Here is a 17,320-nt window from a genome sequence, read left to right as displayed (position 1 = left end):
AACCTATGTTCTTAATTATTTCTTAACCTAATGATCTTATATTTAAAAAAAAATTATTATTTAACATATAATATAAGTAAGTGCCAAGTGTGGTAAATATGGGTTACGCTAGTGTGCCGCGAGCGAAAAAGGTTTGGAAACGCTGACATAAGTGGGTAGTTTTTTACTCTTAGCATTATTTGGACATTCCATTGAGTAATAAGTAATAAATTAATTTTAAACGGATTTGTCTTTTTTTTTAATAATGTGATGATATGATTTCTAAATAAATATACACAATAATGGTGTATGGTAATATTGGTTAATTATTAACAAATGATAATATCAGATTAACTCGACAGCGTCCGAATCACCAGAATAATATTATATAGGTAGATGGAATTTAATTTATCTCGTGTCGGTATGTAAATGAATAAATTGATAACGAGTTATCATTACGGTATAGTTGTTCTTTTAAGACTTTTTCTATCGATTTTCGCCGTCGTCTCTCCGACCGGCCACGGGCCACGGCCACACCGCGTCAGAGTGCTGAAGTGCACAACGTTTACCGTCTTGTCGGTCGTCGCGCTCATGTCCCCGTGCGTGATACAGTAGTTCGCGCGCGTGATAATAGCGTTACACTACACCGTTTTCGCTCCTGTCACTCACTTGAAACTCTCTCTCTCTCTCTCGCTCACAATACACCAGCAGCCTGCAGCTGCCGTTAATATATTTTCCTTTTTTTTCCACGTCGTTTTCGGCCGGTCCAAGGACTTCCGTGGCCATCACACCTCTTCGACGTTCGTACACAAGCACTACGACTTCTCTGCGCGTAATTATTTATTTTATTTTATATCCGTCACGTTGCCGGTCAGTAACACAGTTCGTGGTATCGATACCTATTGCCTGGCCATCGCAATAATATATTCACGACCGTTCACTGCTCAGTAGTCAGTAGTCCACGACACAGCTGTTCGTTCGGTCGTGTACGGTAACCTACGCTCGAGGAAATTTCAGGCAATATCACAGTGTCGCACCTGAACGTCCCGAACCCCATGTAGCTCGCGCCGAGACACGATACGCCCGTTAAGAGGTTTTCGATTTTTTTGTCGTAATCAATTCTCTTAATTTTTTTTTTCGCGCGCGCGTCAACTGACTGCGACGTCGACGACGACTACACGCTTTCCAACAGTAGACTACATTAATTCGTCATCGATCCGGCGACACAGTCGTCAGGCACACACGATATCATCAACGGTACCATCGATCACGCTGTTCTCGTCGTCCGAACGCAGAAAGTAAGTCACAATCGTAACCCAGTTATGAGTTATTTTTTTTTTCTCTTTAAGTCGTTATATCAGTTATCAGAGAGTTTTTCTCGCTTCTCTCGCCCGTCCACCTCCTCAATTGTTTAGGCGTTTTTTTTTAAAAATTTTTTTATCAACAATCCTGACCCTACATTGCGTATTTGCGTGATCAACTACAGTGTTGCAGTGGTTCGTGTTATCCTAGGTCAAGGTGACATTTACATAAATCATGTTGGACGATCTGCCTTAAAATTCCTGCCCCCCTGTTATCCCTTCTCCCCGCTAGCCTTACACATCCATTTGACCCACTCCCGTAATAATTAACTTACCTACCTAACCTACCTATTCATAAAACGGGTTTAAAATTTTGATTCTGCCTGCTCAATGCCAGATTAATTTATCATCATAATATATAATACCTACCTACCTACCTACATGTTTAACATGTTTACACTTTGTAGTTTGTATCATATTTTGTACTTTGGACCTTAAAAGCTGCCTATATCAGTGTGCTTTCTTTGTTTTTATTATTGTAGGTACATTAATCCATAGACCTATAAACAATGACTTATAACTCTTAACTATTGAGTGCATAGATTGCATTATGCATATTGCACCAGGTAAATGTAAAGAAGCTTTTTACTGTACCGACACCATACCATCACACTGGGACCACATACCAAGATAAATAAATAAAATTAATCTTGGTCCCTGATTGGGGACCTTTATAATAAATGATAGTGGATTAATGTTATTATTTTGAACTATCAAGAAACTTAAGAATTTATTTTATTAATTTATTCCGATTTCAAATGAGTAATTAATAATTATCTGATTATTTCTACAGTTAATTATTTAATAGTTTTAGATAATTGGATGATAACATACAATACTTCATGACATTTTTCAAACTTAAAATATTGCTCAATGTTAATTCCTGTAATCTAATAATTTTGCTTACATTGATAAAATAAGAAAAACTTCTAATTAATAGGTAGTTATTTAAATTACTCAATTATAAGGTTAATAGCAGTTAACAAGAATTTATGTTGAAATGTTATGTGAAAAAATAAATAGGTACCAAATTATAAGATAATCAATACATATTGTAACACTTATGTGATTTTAAATTAAAATGCAATTTAATATCAACCTATTGAATTGTTTTACCCCAATATTTTGTCTTATAATGAGAAAAACTGAATGTCCTTGTACCGCTTTCAATTGATGTTTGGCTTTGTACCAGAAAGTATGTTGGTTGAATATTCTATTTATAAAGTTACTATTTTATCTTGCATAAAATTATAGAACAAGCGTATAAATCTCGTGTACACAGGTAATTTAAACTTGAAATTCATACAATTGATGAATTTAAGAACAATACATACTATTAGTAGTTTAACGTCTAATTATCTCACTTTTTACACCAAGTTTTCTGTCTGGTAGATTATGTACAAGCCATGTATAAAATATAGGTATATCCAGATTATAATCATGAATTTTGTATTTTGCATGTTTGCATTTACAGTTTACACGATATATACATTTATTAAGCATATATCTCAGTATCATATTATGAATTTGTTAATAAGTTACCTAGGTTATGTATTCATATTTAATTTTCATTTGTTAGTTGATTTTGAATTATGTTATAGAATGAATTATTTACTATATACTCTACACTTCTACAGAATAACCATTTTTAGTTTATAAATAATAATAACTACAACAATCTGCAATGTACCTACTCTAAAGTCTAATTGTTTAGCTGCATTAATAATATAAAGAAATATTTTTCATTGTTATTGAATTTATTCTCCAGTCCCCAATAGCAAAATAGGATATCTTATTTTTATACTTTTTATAACTTACCATCCCTTAATAACGCTTTTTTTCTGATTATATTTAAAAATCCAACATTTGTCTATTTTAATGACGTATTATTATGTAGGTTACATCTGCTTGCATACAATGTGTTAATCCCACATTCCGTTGACCATTTAAAGTCATTACTATAAAAATATTTAAAATATTTGTTATAGTAATGACTTGATTGATCAAAAAAGTGTAGCAATATTCTGAGTAAGTTTACCTCGAGGTTTACCTAGAAATCTAATTTTACATAGTATCTCTTTGAAGCTTTGTGGCATAATTATTATTTTGTAATGAAATCACTTTTGTAAAATTAAATGATCTTACTTATTTAGTGATTTTTAATAACAATCAAGAACTTACTTTATACACTAAATTTTGTGTGGCAATTGTATAATAGAATTAATTTTAATTTGTATACACACATAAAACTTAAAACTTATATCACATATACACAGCATTGAATTGGTATGTATACAGTGTGATCACGAGAAGTGGAAACACTCAATAACTATGTGTAAGCTTCATATATTTCAATTTTGCTTTTTCGGCTAACTAATAAACATTATTATACACATTTTCAAATAATTAGACTATTTTTTTGACAGTTAATTTTGTGCATGCGCACAACAATTTTTTTTTTTAAATAGCATGATCCATTTTTGACCACAAATTATTTTTTTGGGTATTTTTTAATGAATTTTAGTGGTTGAATTTCTTTTCTAAGTCAAAAAATGACCGTGTTGTAGCAATTTGATTTTATGTTATTTACATGGGTATAACAGATTATAAAATACGTAGTTGGTTAGTAATATTGGATAATAATCTGCACACTCTCTCCCGACTTTGGTGGGAACGGGTGTGCGCCCGGTGCTCGTGGTCCTTAGACGACGCGCGACCGGTGGGTAAAACCATTGTATGTCGACCGTGAACCTCCACGGCTCACGTCTAGCGCACAGCACTAATGTGAGGTCCGTGGTTGTAGCCGCAAGGCACCAAAACCCGGGAGTCTTCTTCGTTTATACCAATAAAGTATTTCAAATATTTATGCATAAGTATTATCATTTTTATTTTTAAATCTACTAACATTAACTATTGAATTTGTTTAGGAATAATGCATCGAGCCCAGTCAGTTGTAAATCAATTAGTTCCTTGTGTGCCACAAATCGTTGGCAGACAAAAATTTGCAACATGGTTAATTGGACCTAAATCTAGATCTCTGATAAGAGCTACTCAATCATTACCCGTTACAGAAAATAAGTATTCAACTAATGTTAACCAAGAGCAATTTCTCAATGGTACTTCAGCTTCTTATATTGAGGATATGTACAATGCATGGTTAGCAGATCCTAAAAGTGTCAATGTTGTAAGTAAATATATTTAGAATTATTTAAAATGAAATATTATTTATAACTTACTAATCGTTAAGTATTTTTAAAGTCTTGGGATACTTTTTTTAAAAACTGTAATGCTGGAGCTCAGCCAGGTGCAGCATATCAGCCACCACCATCATTGTCTCCACCAGGAAGAAATGAAGTATTATTGTCTAGTTTATTACCTGGAGTACAAAGTACAACAGCTATTGGCGGAGTATTTAGTGAAAAAATGATTGACGATCATTTGGCAGTACAAGCGATTATAAGATCATATCAGGTATATTTTATGTTTTATAAGTTCAAGACTTTAATTTATGATTTAAAATATTAGATTAAAATCGTATTATAATCAGTAAATGATGAAATGTATTTATAATCATTATAAGATAGAATATATGAAACTACACAAATATATTGCATCTGGTCCTTAAAAATGTTTTCAGATAATTGACAAAAAATATCTTTATATCACAATATCCTCTTTAAAAGGTCATCCAAAATTTCTTACATAGTAATCATAGTCTACTGTCCACATAGTTTACACATGTTGAATGTTTTTTTGTATGTAGATCTATTTCACACTGACATATATTAACACATGCAAATTTAATCCATGTATTTTAGGACCTTGAGATATTAGGATCAATCCAACGTAAATGTAGTATCAGAAATACCAATATGGAATAATAAAATTGTGATATTTAAATTATATTTTTATAAAAAATAATAGACTTAAAAATTAAAATTTAATTTTCATATTTAATTTTAATTATTAAATAATTTAATTTAAACTTTTGGTATCGTATTTTACATTTAAAATAGATATTATTTATGTAAAATCTATTATTTGAATTATTTATAACATTTTAATATGCATTATTTGTAAAATATTTCAATATTTAATAAAAACCAATTGATATCATGTTCAATATTGATGATAATAATTTTAAAATTTCATTTTTGAATTTTTGAACTTTGAAAGTTTTGACTGATATTTTTCAAAAGTATGTCTTACATCTTAATTCATTGTAATAATATTTGTTTGGATAAGCTAGATTTTATAAATAAGGAATATATTACCTAAGTTTTATACACTATAGGTTCGAGGTCATTTTGTATCTCAAATTGATCCCCTTGGATTTACAAACGCAGATTTGGTAAATGCTCGCAAAAAAGGTAGACCTCATGATGTTGTTCTAAGACAACATTCAATTGGTAAGATTGGGCTAAGAATGTAAATAAACATTTAAGGTATTTTAAACAGTTTTGTTTTTATATTATCAGTACTAGTTTCTGGAGTGTGCATGTCTAAATTGAATTTTTCTCTTAACCATAAGTAACTGAATTGTTGATTATTTAACAAAAATACAATAATTTTTTTTAAATTTCATAATATAATAAAAATAATACATATAAACACACATCATGTGTTAGATTTTGTATTGATTTTTAAATTTAAATTTAAAAAAAATTATTTTTTCTTGAGATGATATAAGATTATAAGTCAATGGATTAAAAGAAAAATATTAAACTTAAGCTCGTGGATATGAAACTGATATATACTTTTTCTATCTATTAATATTTTACCACACATACAAAAAATTAAATATTCAAAAAAAATAATAAATGTATGGTATTAATGTGTTTAACAATAAGTTTGTCTAAAATTATTTGTAAAGTTTTTGTCATTGATTGGTTTTAAATATTAAACGATGTACATCAATATCAATATCAATTTACTATATGCATACAATTTTTAAATTATAAATTTAATTCAAACCATATTATAATCAGATATAAAATTATTAATTTTGTCTGTGTAATTTCAGTACAAATTAATAAAATACATAATTTTTAATTATATCTTATAATAGGTCTACATTATGTACAATTAAGTTAGGAACATGAAATTGGGTACTTTAACTATTAGTTTGTTTTGGATTTTTCTACTGCTCCTATATTTTGATAATTTACTAATTATTTGTAACTCTAAAATGTTTGATAATTAGCTTAAAATGTATCAATTTAATATGATTTCTAATTTTTACTAATATAAATTGTTTGTTTTGTGCTTTTTTTGTTTGTTGTCCTATTAGATACGAGGACATCATATTGCACGCCTCGATCCTTTAAATTTAAGTAAAGTCGACCAAGATGATAGACTTCCTCAAGAAATTTTATATGGTTGCTATCCTCCATTTGGTAAGTAGTACAGTTTGCATTGTACACTAAAATTTTAACTGCAACATTGTGTTTGTTTATTACATTTGTTTTATGACTACAGATTATAGCTGTTTTTATTTTTATATATTAGTGAAAAATCATTTATTAAAATGCATAATTTGCTTGAGGTTTTAACTAACTTTTAAGTTTAAATAGTTAATATCATATAAATACTAATGTATTAAGTAAAGATAAAGTTATATCACATTAAAACTTTCATTTAATTAACCCTGAATACAATATACAATCTATATTAGGTACTTTAATTATTATAATAACATTTATTAAATTCATTAATAACTTAATTTCTATTGCATGCATGTGATTGATTTTTAAACAATTATTACATTATATTTTTATACATTAGAAATGTAAGATGTTTATTCATTTTTAAATATATAAAGAAAATAAACACCAATAAATTAATTTCAAATTTTAATAAACTTAATAAATCATAAGCTGATAGCTTATTTAATGGACAAATGTATATTAATAACTTTAAATATTTAATTAAAAATGTCAAGTTTTGTTCTAGTGTTAGATACATTTTATTAATAATTAATACTCATTAAATTATATCTTACTATAAAAAGAAGATGAATATTTTCAAATTATTACTGTTAATTCTATATTGTGTTAGTAAACTATACATGATTTACATAATATAAATGCAAACAATTTGATTTGTATTTTTGAATTCTGCATTTTGTTATTAACACAAATTTATGCTGTTTCCTAGTTTATTAATACCTTATCATAAAATTTGCTTTTTGTTCATTGCTGCTTGTTTTGTCAATCTTGCCTTTTCATACACATTTAAAATTTAGCTTCAATTTTATGATGACAAGTTAGTATCTGAGTATTAAATTTCATAGTTAACCACAAATAAGTCCTTATTCCTATTTACTAATAAATAAATAATAATAATACATTTTATCTCAGAAAAATAATTTATTAGGAAAAACTTAATAAACATTTATTTGTTTATACAATAAGAAATCAAAGTTAAATAGATCACTCATGATTTAAATAGTTTTGAAAGTAGAAAAATCTGTTTTGTTTATAAGTCAATAAAACAATTTCAATAATTTGCTTAACATTTTAGATTGATAGTATAGTTAAACTTAGTTTAAATATTTATCAATTAGATTTTGTTTTAGTTTTAGTATTAGTAATAATTTAATATTTAGTTCAATTATCTCACTTTTCACTTACAAGCACTTATTAAAAATAATATCTTACTTTTTATTGTTTTTATAACCTAAAAATTATTTAGATATTCGATTTTACTTTTGATTATTTTTAATTTTTCTCTAATTAAGTATTTCTATTTTAAACCTAATTAAAATTTTTATTGATTTTTGGACTTGTTTTTTTTTAAACTGAGAGTTTATTTGTAGGCAAACCACCCGATAATACTACGTATTCTCAACACCTTCAGAATAAAGTAGCCGAATTAATGGGTATGTAGTAAGTTTGTGCTATTTATACATATATTTTTACTATTATTTATGCATGCTTGACATTATTGATGATTTTGTGTGTGTTATGATTGATTTTTAACTAACATAACTATTGATTAAATTTTGTATGTATGTATAATCTCAATATTTAGGTGCACCTACATTGAAAAAGATAATGTATTATTCCATTTTATTTTATTATTGTTATTATTATTTTAACTATTATTTATTTAAGTTAATACAATATCTTTGTTTCATTAAATAACAGATGAAGCTGATATGGAACGTGTATTCAAACTACCGTCTACAACATTTATTGGTGGCAAAGAGAATGCATTACCATTAAAAGAAATTTTGAACCGTTTGGAAAACACATATTGTCGTTCAATTGGTGTTGAATTTATGTTTATTAATTCATTGGAACAATGTAATTGGATTAGACAACGAATGGAAACACCTGGTATAATGGAAATGGAGAAAGATCAAAAAAGGCTTATATTAGCCCGACTTACTCGAGCCACTGGGTAATCAATTTGTTTTCTAGATAAAATAAAGGTTCAATGAAATTTCATTTCATCTAATTAATTTAACCTGAAGCTCTACTATATTCGTTATAACATAATTTATATTTATTTGTTTAATGTATGATATTTTCGTTTTTTTTTTTATTAGATTTGAATCTTTTTTGGCTCGTAAATGGTCAAGCGAAAAACGGTTTGGCTTAGAAGGGTGTGAAATTTTAATACCAGCAATGAAACAAGTTATTGATAAGTCTACTGAGTACGGTGTAGAATCAATTATTATGGGTATGCCTCATCGTGGAAGGTTAAATGTTTTAGCAAATATCTGTCGTAAACCTTTAAGTCAAATATTTACACAATTTGCTGCATTGGAAGCTGAAGATGATGTAATTTAATGTTTAATTTATGTTTAGTCTTATACAATCAATGATTACATAATACAGTAGTTACTCGATAATTCGAAAAACTCCATAAATCAAACTAAACGCTTAGTCCTCTGAGAAAACCTCTGTTAGAAGAAAATACATGTATTCCGGACCCCTCGATTATTCGAAATGTCTGTCAGTGGGACACACTTTATAGTTCAAATGTTTTTTTCCAGAATCTATAATTTGAATTTTCTTAAACACGATTATATGTATGATCATATGTAGTATAAAGATTATGTACAATCTATTTGACATACTGGTAATGAAACTAATAATGACGGTGATTAAAATATATTATCGTATTTTACCTATCTAATCTAAACTTAAATCATACAATATTACCAAAATAAACCTCTGCAATTGGTAAACAGTTGTTGAAATTGACTAAAACGTAGTTAGTTGGAATATGGGTTCTGTAAAGTTTAAGTGTTTGTTGATCGCCGACAGAAGAAAATTATCGCGGCAGTTGTAACAGGTGAAAAATAACATACAATTTTTCAACTCTAATTCGAATTGATTTCAAATTTTTTGCTTGGTCCCATGAATTTCAAATTATTGAGTGACTACTGTACATTAAAAATTGAACTTGTTTTAAATAAACATAATTTTTAGGGATCAGGAGATGTTAAGTATCATTTAGGTACATACATAGAACGTTTGAATCGTGCAACAAATAAGAATGTGCGTCTAGCTGTTGTGGCTAATCCATCACATTTAGAAGCTGTAGATCCAGTGGTTCAAGGAAAAACAAGAGCTGAACAGTTCTATAGAGGAGATGGCGAAGGAAAAAAAGTTAGTATAATAATTAAATTGTAATTTCATAAGTACAGATAAATAAGTGGAACACATTGTTATTAAAATATTACTAAAAAAAAAAATTATGAACTTTATTATAATCAAGGCTCGGAACTTTAGGCATTTGCATATTTGTCTAGAAAGTGCATATTGAAATTCTGATTCGATGCAAATTCGATTCATTGTACGTATAATTTAAATACAAAATTTGTTGCATAATTTTGCATATTTTGTTATTTATTGTACGAATACGCATATTTTAGGTTTAAGAACATTTTTATGTATATTTCATAGATTTAACGAAAACAATTTTTTTTTTTTAGAAATTTATAGTTAAACAAAAAAATATTAGATATATGACAACCAAAATTCTAAATTTAATATAATTTGACAAAATAAATTAATTCATCAACAGCTATTACTGTATTGCTTCTAAGCACTCAACAATAATATTATCTCTATACTACTGAGAACTCGTAGGTAATAGTGACCGCCGACCGGCCTGTATTTATTTTTTATCAACATTTACCACTGCATTAATATTTTGTACCATGATATGAAATATATATTGTAAATCGTAGGTAATTTGTGAACGATTATGTTTACAATTTTGCATGTAAAATGTATTTTGTTCAATAAATTGCATATTTTCAATTTTTTTACTGCATATTTTACCTCATATTTTGATGATTTTAACGCATATGTATGCGCATATTTGAGTAATTTTTAGCGCATAAAGTTCCGAGCCCTGATTATAATTATTAAAGAAATATTGATTTCTCGTCACTCATTCAGGTGGAGGTTGTTTTACATATAAATTTCACAATAATATTTTTTAATTTAGGTGATCAAATTTAAAATTTAAATATAAATGTGTAAATCACCAATTTTGTAATGACAAATATATATTTTATTTACTATAACTTTATATTACTATTGCTTTTAATTTAGGTTATGTCTGTTTTACTTCATGGAGATGCAGCATTTTGTGGTCAAGGTGTTGTGTATGAAACATTCCATTTATCTGATCTTCCCGATTATACTACTCATGGAACAATTCACATTGTTGTCAATAATCAAATTGGTTTTACTACTGATCCACGACATTCACGATCATCGCCATACTGCACAGGTAATGAGTTCATACGGAAATAAATATATTATTACATAAATTTAAAGAAACAATAATACTAGTGGAACTTGAGGTACATATTTATCTTATGAATTATTATATGTACCACGTACATGTTTAAAATTGTATTTAAAAATTATATAAATGTGTCATAAATAAAGTTTAAGTATAATATTGTTTTTTATAGATGTTGCTAGAGTTGTAAATGCTCCAATTTTCCATGTCAACTCTGATGACCCTGAAGCAGTTATGCATGTCTGCAATATTGCTGCTGAATGGAGAAATGTTTTCCACAAAGATGTTGTCATTGATCTTGTAATTATTTAATAATAAATAAATATTTGCGTACTTATTTAATTTCTATATTTTAATTAAGGTAAGTTACAGAAGATATGGTCATAATGAAATAGATGAACCGATGTTCACACAACCTATCATGTACAAAGTAATAAAAGAAACTCCACCAGTTTTAGACAAATATGCAGAAAAATTAATTGAAGAAAAAGTAGTTACAAAAGAAGAAGTTAAAGTAATGTTAAATATAAAATTAAAAATTTTTAAGTATTGAAAATGTATATGTCGAATTATTTAATATTTAATTTTCACTTTATTCTTTAGGATGTTTGGGATAAATATGATAACATTTGTGAAGAAGCTTACGCAGCTTCACGAAAAGAAACTACTATTAAATATAAAGATTGGTTAGATTCTCCATGGTCTGGATTCTTTGAGGGAAAAGATCCATTAAAAGCCTTAAAGTCTGGAGTAAAAGAAGAAACATTAACTCATATTGGTAAACGATTTTCATCACCTCCTCCGAATGCCGCTGAATTTGTTATACACAGAGGTACTTAAAAATTAGTAATAATTCATTTTTTTTTGGGGGGGGGGAGGGGTTATTTTTAGAATAAATTATTTTGATTAAAAAATGTATTTTATATAGGTACCACAAATAATTTAAAGATTCACTAAAATGAGAAAACTTATTAATACTTTAAATATATATAATTTAATTTTAGGTATTGAAAGAATTTTAAAGGCGCGCATGCAAATGGTTGAAAATCGTACTGTTGACTGGGCATTGGGAGAGGCAATGGCTTTTGGATCTCTATTAAAAGATGGAGTTCACGTTCGATTAAGTGGACAAGATGTAGAAAGAGGCACATTTTCTCATAGACATCATGTACTTCATCACCAACTTGTTGACAAAGCCACATACAGACCGCTGTGCAATTTATATCCTGATCAAGCGCCATATACCGTATGCAATAGCTCTTTGTCTGAATTCGCTGTGTTAGGTAATTATGTTTATATTTTATAAATGTACTCTTCAAATATTATTTTTTTCTTTTGTCATTTTATTTTGGGTATAATAAAAATATTATTGATTGAATTTAATTAAATTTTTTTATTTTTACATTTAAGGTTTTGAATTGGGATTTTCGATGACGAATCCAAATGCTTTGGTATGCTGGGAAGCTCAGTTTGGTGACTTCAACAACACTGCTCAATGTATAATTGATCAGTTTATTGGTTCTGGACAAGCTAAATGGGTTAGACAGTCTGGTCTTGTCATGTTACTGCCCCACGGTCTTGAAGGAATGGTAATGCATTAATACATTGTTATCAATATTGATATATAGAGCCCAGGTTTATATTCTTCTATAATTCATCTAGAATAATTTTAGTTATGAATGTCTATGTTTCATAATGTGTATATTTTATGGTTAATTTTTTTTCTCCATATTTTGCATATTTCTTGATACCTAGTTCCATAAATGTTGAATATTCTACAATTATTATAATAAATTATTAATAATCATTATAATTCTATCTTTTTTTCTTTAAAATAATTATATTTACATCTGTACAAGTACCTACTATTGATCGTAAATATTCTATGATAATGTACATCGATAAGTTATCGACAAATGACAAAAAATATTGGATTTTCTAGTGGTAAATTAATGATAATAGGACTGCATTAGAAATTTTTTTTCAATAAACCTTTTTATCCCTATATTTTAAGTAGTGTATTATTTTTACTCAAAACCATAGTTTATTAATTTTTGAACATAATAATTTTGTATATTTATTATATAAATCTGCATATTTTATAGACCTTAATTGCATATAAATCCTGGCCCTAAATGATGTATATGTGTAAATTTCAATGAAATATAATTATTTTTATACCTTCCAGGGACCGGAACATTCATCAGCCCGACTTGAAAGATTCTTGCAAATGAGTTCTGATGATCCCGATTATTTCCCTCCAGAAAGCGATGAATTTTCTGTACGCCAATTGCATGATATTAACTGGATTGTAAGTATTAGTTTTTAATTTAAATATATTTTTTTAACATGTCTTTTTTCACTATTCAGGTTGCAAATTGTTCTACACCAGCTAGTTATTTCCACATACTTCGTCGTCAAATAGCCTTACCGTTCCGTAAGCCACTAATTATAATGACCCCTAAATCTTTGTTACGTCACCCTGAAGCTAAATCTAGTTTTGATGAAATGACTGAAGACACAGAATTTTCAAGAATAATTCCAGAAAAGGGTACTGCTGCTGACAATGCGAGCAATGTTAAACGATTAATATTCTGTTCTGGAAGAGTGTACTATGATTTAACCAAAGCAAGAGAAGAACATAATCTTGTGGATACTGTAGCTATTGCACGAGTTGAACAAATATCACCATTCCCATTTGATTTAATCAAAAAAGAATGCGCTAAGTACCCTAACGCTGATATTGTATGGTCACAGGAAGAACATAAAAATCAAGGACCCTGGCCTTATGTGCAACCAAGATTTCACACAGTATTGAACAACACCAAAACTGTTAGGTGAGTTAATTTAAACATTTATTTAGGAATATAAGAGTTGTTGAAATAAAAATATAAAAAAATATGATTAAGGTAGTAAAATGAATTCAAGGCTGGGTAAGTTAATGATTTTTTTTAACTCAGTTAAGTTAAGTTAATATGAGCCAATAACAAAAAGTTTAAAGTTAAAACTTAATTTAATTATAGGTTAACTCAGTTAAGTTAAAAGTTAATACACATTTTTTAAAAATTTTTTTTCACACATACTTTGTTATTTTACAAACCCTGAAACCCAAAACTTATTTTTGGACTATAACTATTAACTATAGAACAAATGCTTATACTTTATACAGTATTTAATTGTATTTCATTGAACTTTTCATTTCTAAAAAAAAAGAACAGTAGTTACATATATAATAATTAATAAGTTATAAATACCTAAAAATAATGAATTAGTTTATGTTTATTTTTAGACTTCGACTTCGGTCGTCACTCGTCGATAACAATAATATACCCATATAGGTATAACCATAATGCCATATAGTCATAAAGGGACTATATTACCCTATTATTGTTACTTGATATTATTAATTTAATAATATAAAATCTTTTATTATAAACTATTTTCTTATGTATACACTATACAGGGTGTTTCTTTAGAATACAGAGTGATTGAAAAAATATTAAATTTTTAACTAACAAATCATGGTAAATATTTTTGACATAAAAATGAAATAGTGAAATGTAAAAAATTAACTTAACTTTTTCCGTAAAATGAAAATCAACTCGATAATTTCAAGTTGATTAAAAAATAAATATAATAAGTTAATAGTTTAGTTCATGAATATCCAAAAGTAACTATTTAAGTTAAAAAGTTAAGATAAAATTAACTCTTTAACTTAACTTTAACTTTTTAACTCATTAATGCCCAGCCTTGATTAAATGATAAATAGTAAGACACTCTATTATGGACAAATGTAAACTTATGTTTGGTAATTGTTTTATGGTCAGGTTTAAAAAATATTTAAATTAAATATATTTAGAGAGAGTATGCATAGGAAAAAACAATAGTATTTTGTTATTTGTGCAGGCCATCTATTAAACATTCTGAGGGATTTTTTTCACAAATATTTTCTTCTCGTTCAAATGATGATGTTATAAAAACAAGTTTATCCAACCAGAAAAATTCAACTCAAAGTATTAGGTGAGATTACAATAAATAAATATATTTTAGATTCTGGGTGAGCAAGAGGTGTATTGGTCTTAGAATTGTTGAATGATGTATGTTGTTGTTTTTTTGTCAGTCATAATGTTTCGGAGCAGTAAAAGTGATTTAATATTGTATGGTTTCTGGTAGAAAATTTGATCTAATTTGTATTTTTAAAAGTATAAAATTCTCAGTACTTTTTATAAATATTCAAAAAAATTAACTAAAAAAACATCAGATAATAGGAATGTTTTACTAGATTTTGGTAAAATTATTAGTTTTTTTTTTAATTCATAAGCCGATAGCCATAGAGAATCTAAAATTTTAATAAATATTTAAATTATAATTTTCTTAATATGGTTTAATATTTTGGCACTTTTAAAGTTGTTGAAAGATGTTAGAAATATTTGACTTCTTTAGATGTATTAAAAATTATACTTATACATTTTATTTTAGAGGTCGAAATGCTTTAATATGGGATCATGTAATTCATTTTCAAAAATTTTGATCAAGCCTGTTTTTTTTTTTTTCAATTCTGTCAGCTTCTATTTCTAATTACATTTTATGATATAATTTATAATTCTAGAACATTGGTGTTTTTAATAACATAAGTGAAAACCCAAAAATAAGTTATCTTAATATAAACAAAATATATGAACATAATATTTGGTACTTATTAGTAAAAAACAGAATAAATTTAAAAATATATAAACACCTAACAAGGTTACGAGTGTCTTAACTTAATAAAAATAAATCATCATGATTTTATTGTTTGTTCAATCTGACTTGGAGTTGTTTAATTTTTGTTAATAAAATCAGGTCACTTACAAAGCTATATGAAAAATATGTTTATTTATAAAATATAATTGAAAATTATTTTATTTGTTTTTATAGTTATGCTGGACGACCAACAGCGGCATCATCTGCAACTGGTAGTAAAATGCAACATTTAAAAGAACTAAAAGCACTTCTTGATCAGTCATTCGCAATTTGAAATTAGTAAATAAAACATAAATAATTAAATGTCAACATAATATCCAAGTATGTGGTAGATGTTAATATGTTAAATCAAATTCTCTGTATCCTTACAACATAATATGCTAACACTTTGTGTATGGTTAAAACTTATACATACATTGTATTAAAAATTGTTAATTTATTATTAAATAAAAATGTTATTAGTTTTTAATTTTATCATAGTATTTGATTTACAGTTTAAAATATAAGGTTTTGTTTAACTTACATAAATATTATTGATTTTAAAAACAATTTTTTTTGTTTTTAATTTCATGGACAGCTTTATCATCATACCTAAAGTTTTTAATATCTACTATAGACTTAGTTTTTTTAGTTTACATGATGTTCGCACAGCGAACTAAATAAATTATGTACTTATACCATTCAATGTGAAAGTATCTTTAAGATAGTAAATAATAAAATTGACTACCAAAAATGTATTTAGTTAACTGAGTCTTCAGTATTGTATGTTATGTTATATTATTATGGTAGTCGTTAATAATTTAAATAATTTGATGAATTTGTACCTACTACAGAAGTATTCTTTTAAACAATCACTAATGTTATTGACTTAATGCACCAATTTCCTATGATCAACTTGTATGATTAAAGCTCTATTGTGTTATTTGTTAAAATATATTTTGGTCCATACTACAGACTTATAATTTATGTGTTATGTATTTATATGCTTCACTTGAGTTCTAGGACATCCTGGGAAATCAAGTTTTGGACCTTCGTCTTTGAAATTTTAATATGCTTTTAGACTTGAGATCATCTGAGATGATTTTAGTATTATCTAGTAAGGTAATCGCCATTATTTTTATGCAAGTATACTTTTAATAGTTTATATATAAAGATTTATTGAACCATTACTTTGTTAATTGCATACCTATTGGCTATTACTATTTCTTGTACCTCTTGTGTTAATACAAAAAATATTTTTGTGTTCAATTTACAGTCATATAAATATTAAGAACGTAAATAGCAAAAAGATATTATAATCTTTTAATTCAGTATGAACTATGAAGGTCTTCTCTACACAGTAGATAGTTGGTAATTTTGTCACATTATTGATATAACTAATATTGGTAAGTATAAAACATAATATAGCAATCTTGTAAACATTTATCACTTTTTTCAGTTATTTAGAGTGATATTTAGGTATCATC

General features: G+C 27.1%; 1 protein-coding gene across 5 annotated transcripts; it reads left to right on the top strand.

Annotated features, from left to right (window-relative positions):
- The first annotated feature begins 545 nt into the window (after positions 1-545).
- Ogdh (oxoglutarate dehydrogenase Nc73EF) lies at positions 546-16,816 on the top strand. 5 transcript variants are annotated; one of them, XM_089224146.1, is made up of 18 exons: positions 546-1,277; positions 4,268-4,524; positions 4,599-4,811; positions 6,631-6,736; positions 8,158-8,220; positions 8,489-8,744; positions 8,893-9,127; positions 9,782-9,961; positions 10,916-11,096; positions 11,284-11,411; positions 11,473-11,625; positions 11,715-11,943; positions 12,116-12,394; positions 12,522-12,700; positions 13,300-13,422; positions 13,482-13,948; positions 15,018-15,131; positions 16,029-16,816. In XM_089224146.1, exons 2-18 carry the CDS (start codon positions 4,273-4,275, stop codon positions 16,126-16,128), a joined length of 3,258 nt encoding a protein of 1,085 aa, XP_089080272.1. In that variant the 5' UTR covers positions 546-1,277; positions 4,268-4,272; the 3' UTR covers positions 16,129-16,816. The 5 variants fall into 5 exon arrangements, with proteins under 5 accessions (XP_089080272.1, XP_089080273.1, XP_089080274.1 ...); XM_089224147.1 differs by lacking the exons at positions 6,631-6,736; positions 8,158-8,220 and adding an exon at positions 5,635-5,749; XM_089224148.1 differs by lacking the exon at positions 8,158-8,220 and having other exon boundaries at positions 547-1,277.
- The last annotated feature ends 504 nt before the right edge of the window (positions 16,817-17,320 follow it).

The sequence above is a fragment of the Diuraphis noxia genome, unplaced genomic scaffold (assembly GCF_037042655.1).
Source record: "Diuraphis noxia isolate RWA-SAM2 unplaced genomic scaffold, SU_Dnox_SAM2 contig0003, whole genome shotgun sequence".
Taxonomy (NCBI): Eukaryota; Metazoa; Arthropoda; class Insecta; order Hemiptera; family Aphididae; genus Diuraphis; species Diuraphis noxia.
Note: the sequence above shows the minus strand (reverse complement) of the source record. Positions and strands in the feature narration are given on the sequence as shown.

What these genes read in the sequence shown, in the direction of transcription:
- Ogdh (XM_089224146.1), top strand. Translation starts at nt 4,273, where the DNA reads ATGCATCGAGCCCAGTCAGTTGTAAATCAATTAGTTCCTTGTGTGCCA. An exon ending in TAAAGTAGCCGAATTAATGG is followed by an intron (nt 8,221 to 8,488) that starts GTATGTAGTAAG and finishes ATTAAATAACAG; the next exon opens with ATGAAGCTGATATGGAACGT. An exon ending in TGCATGATATTAACTGGATT is followed by an intron (nt 13,423 to 13,481) that starts GTAAGTATTAGT and finishes TTCACTATTCAG; the next exon opens with GTTGCAAATTGTTCTACACC.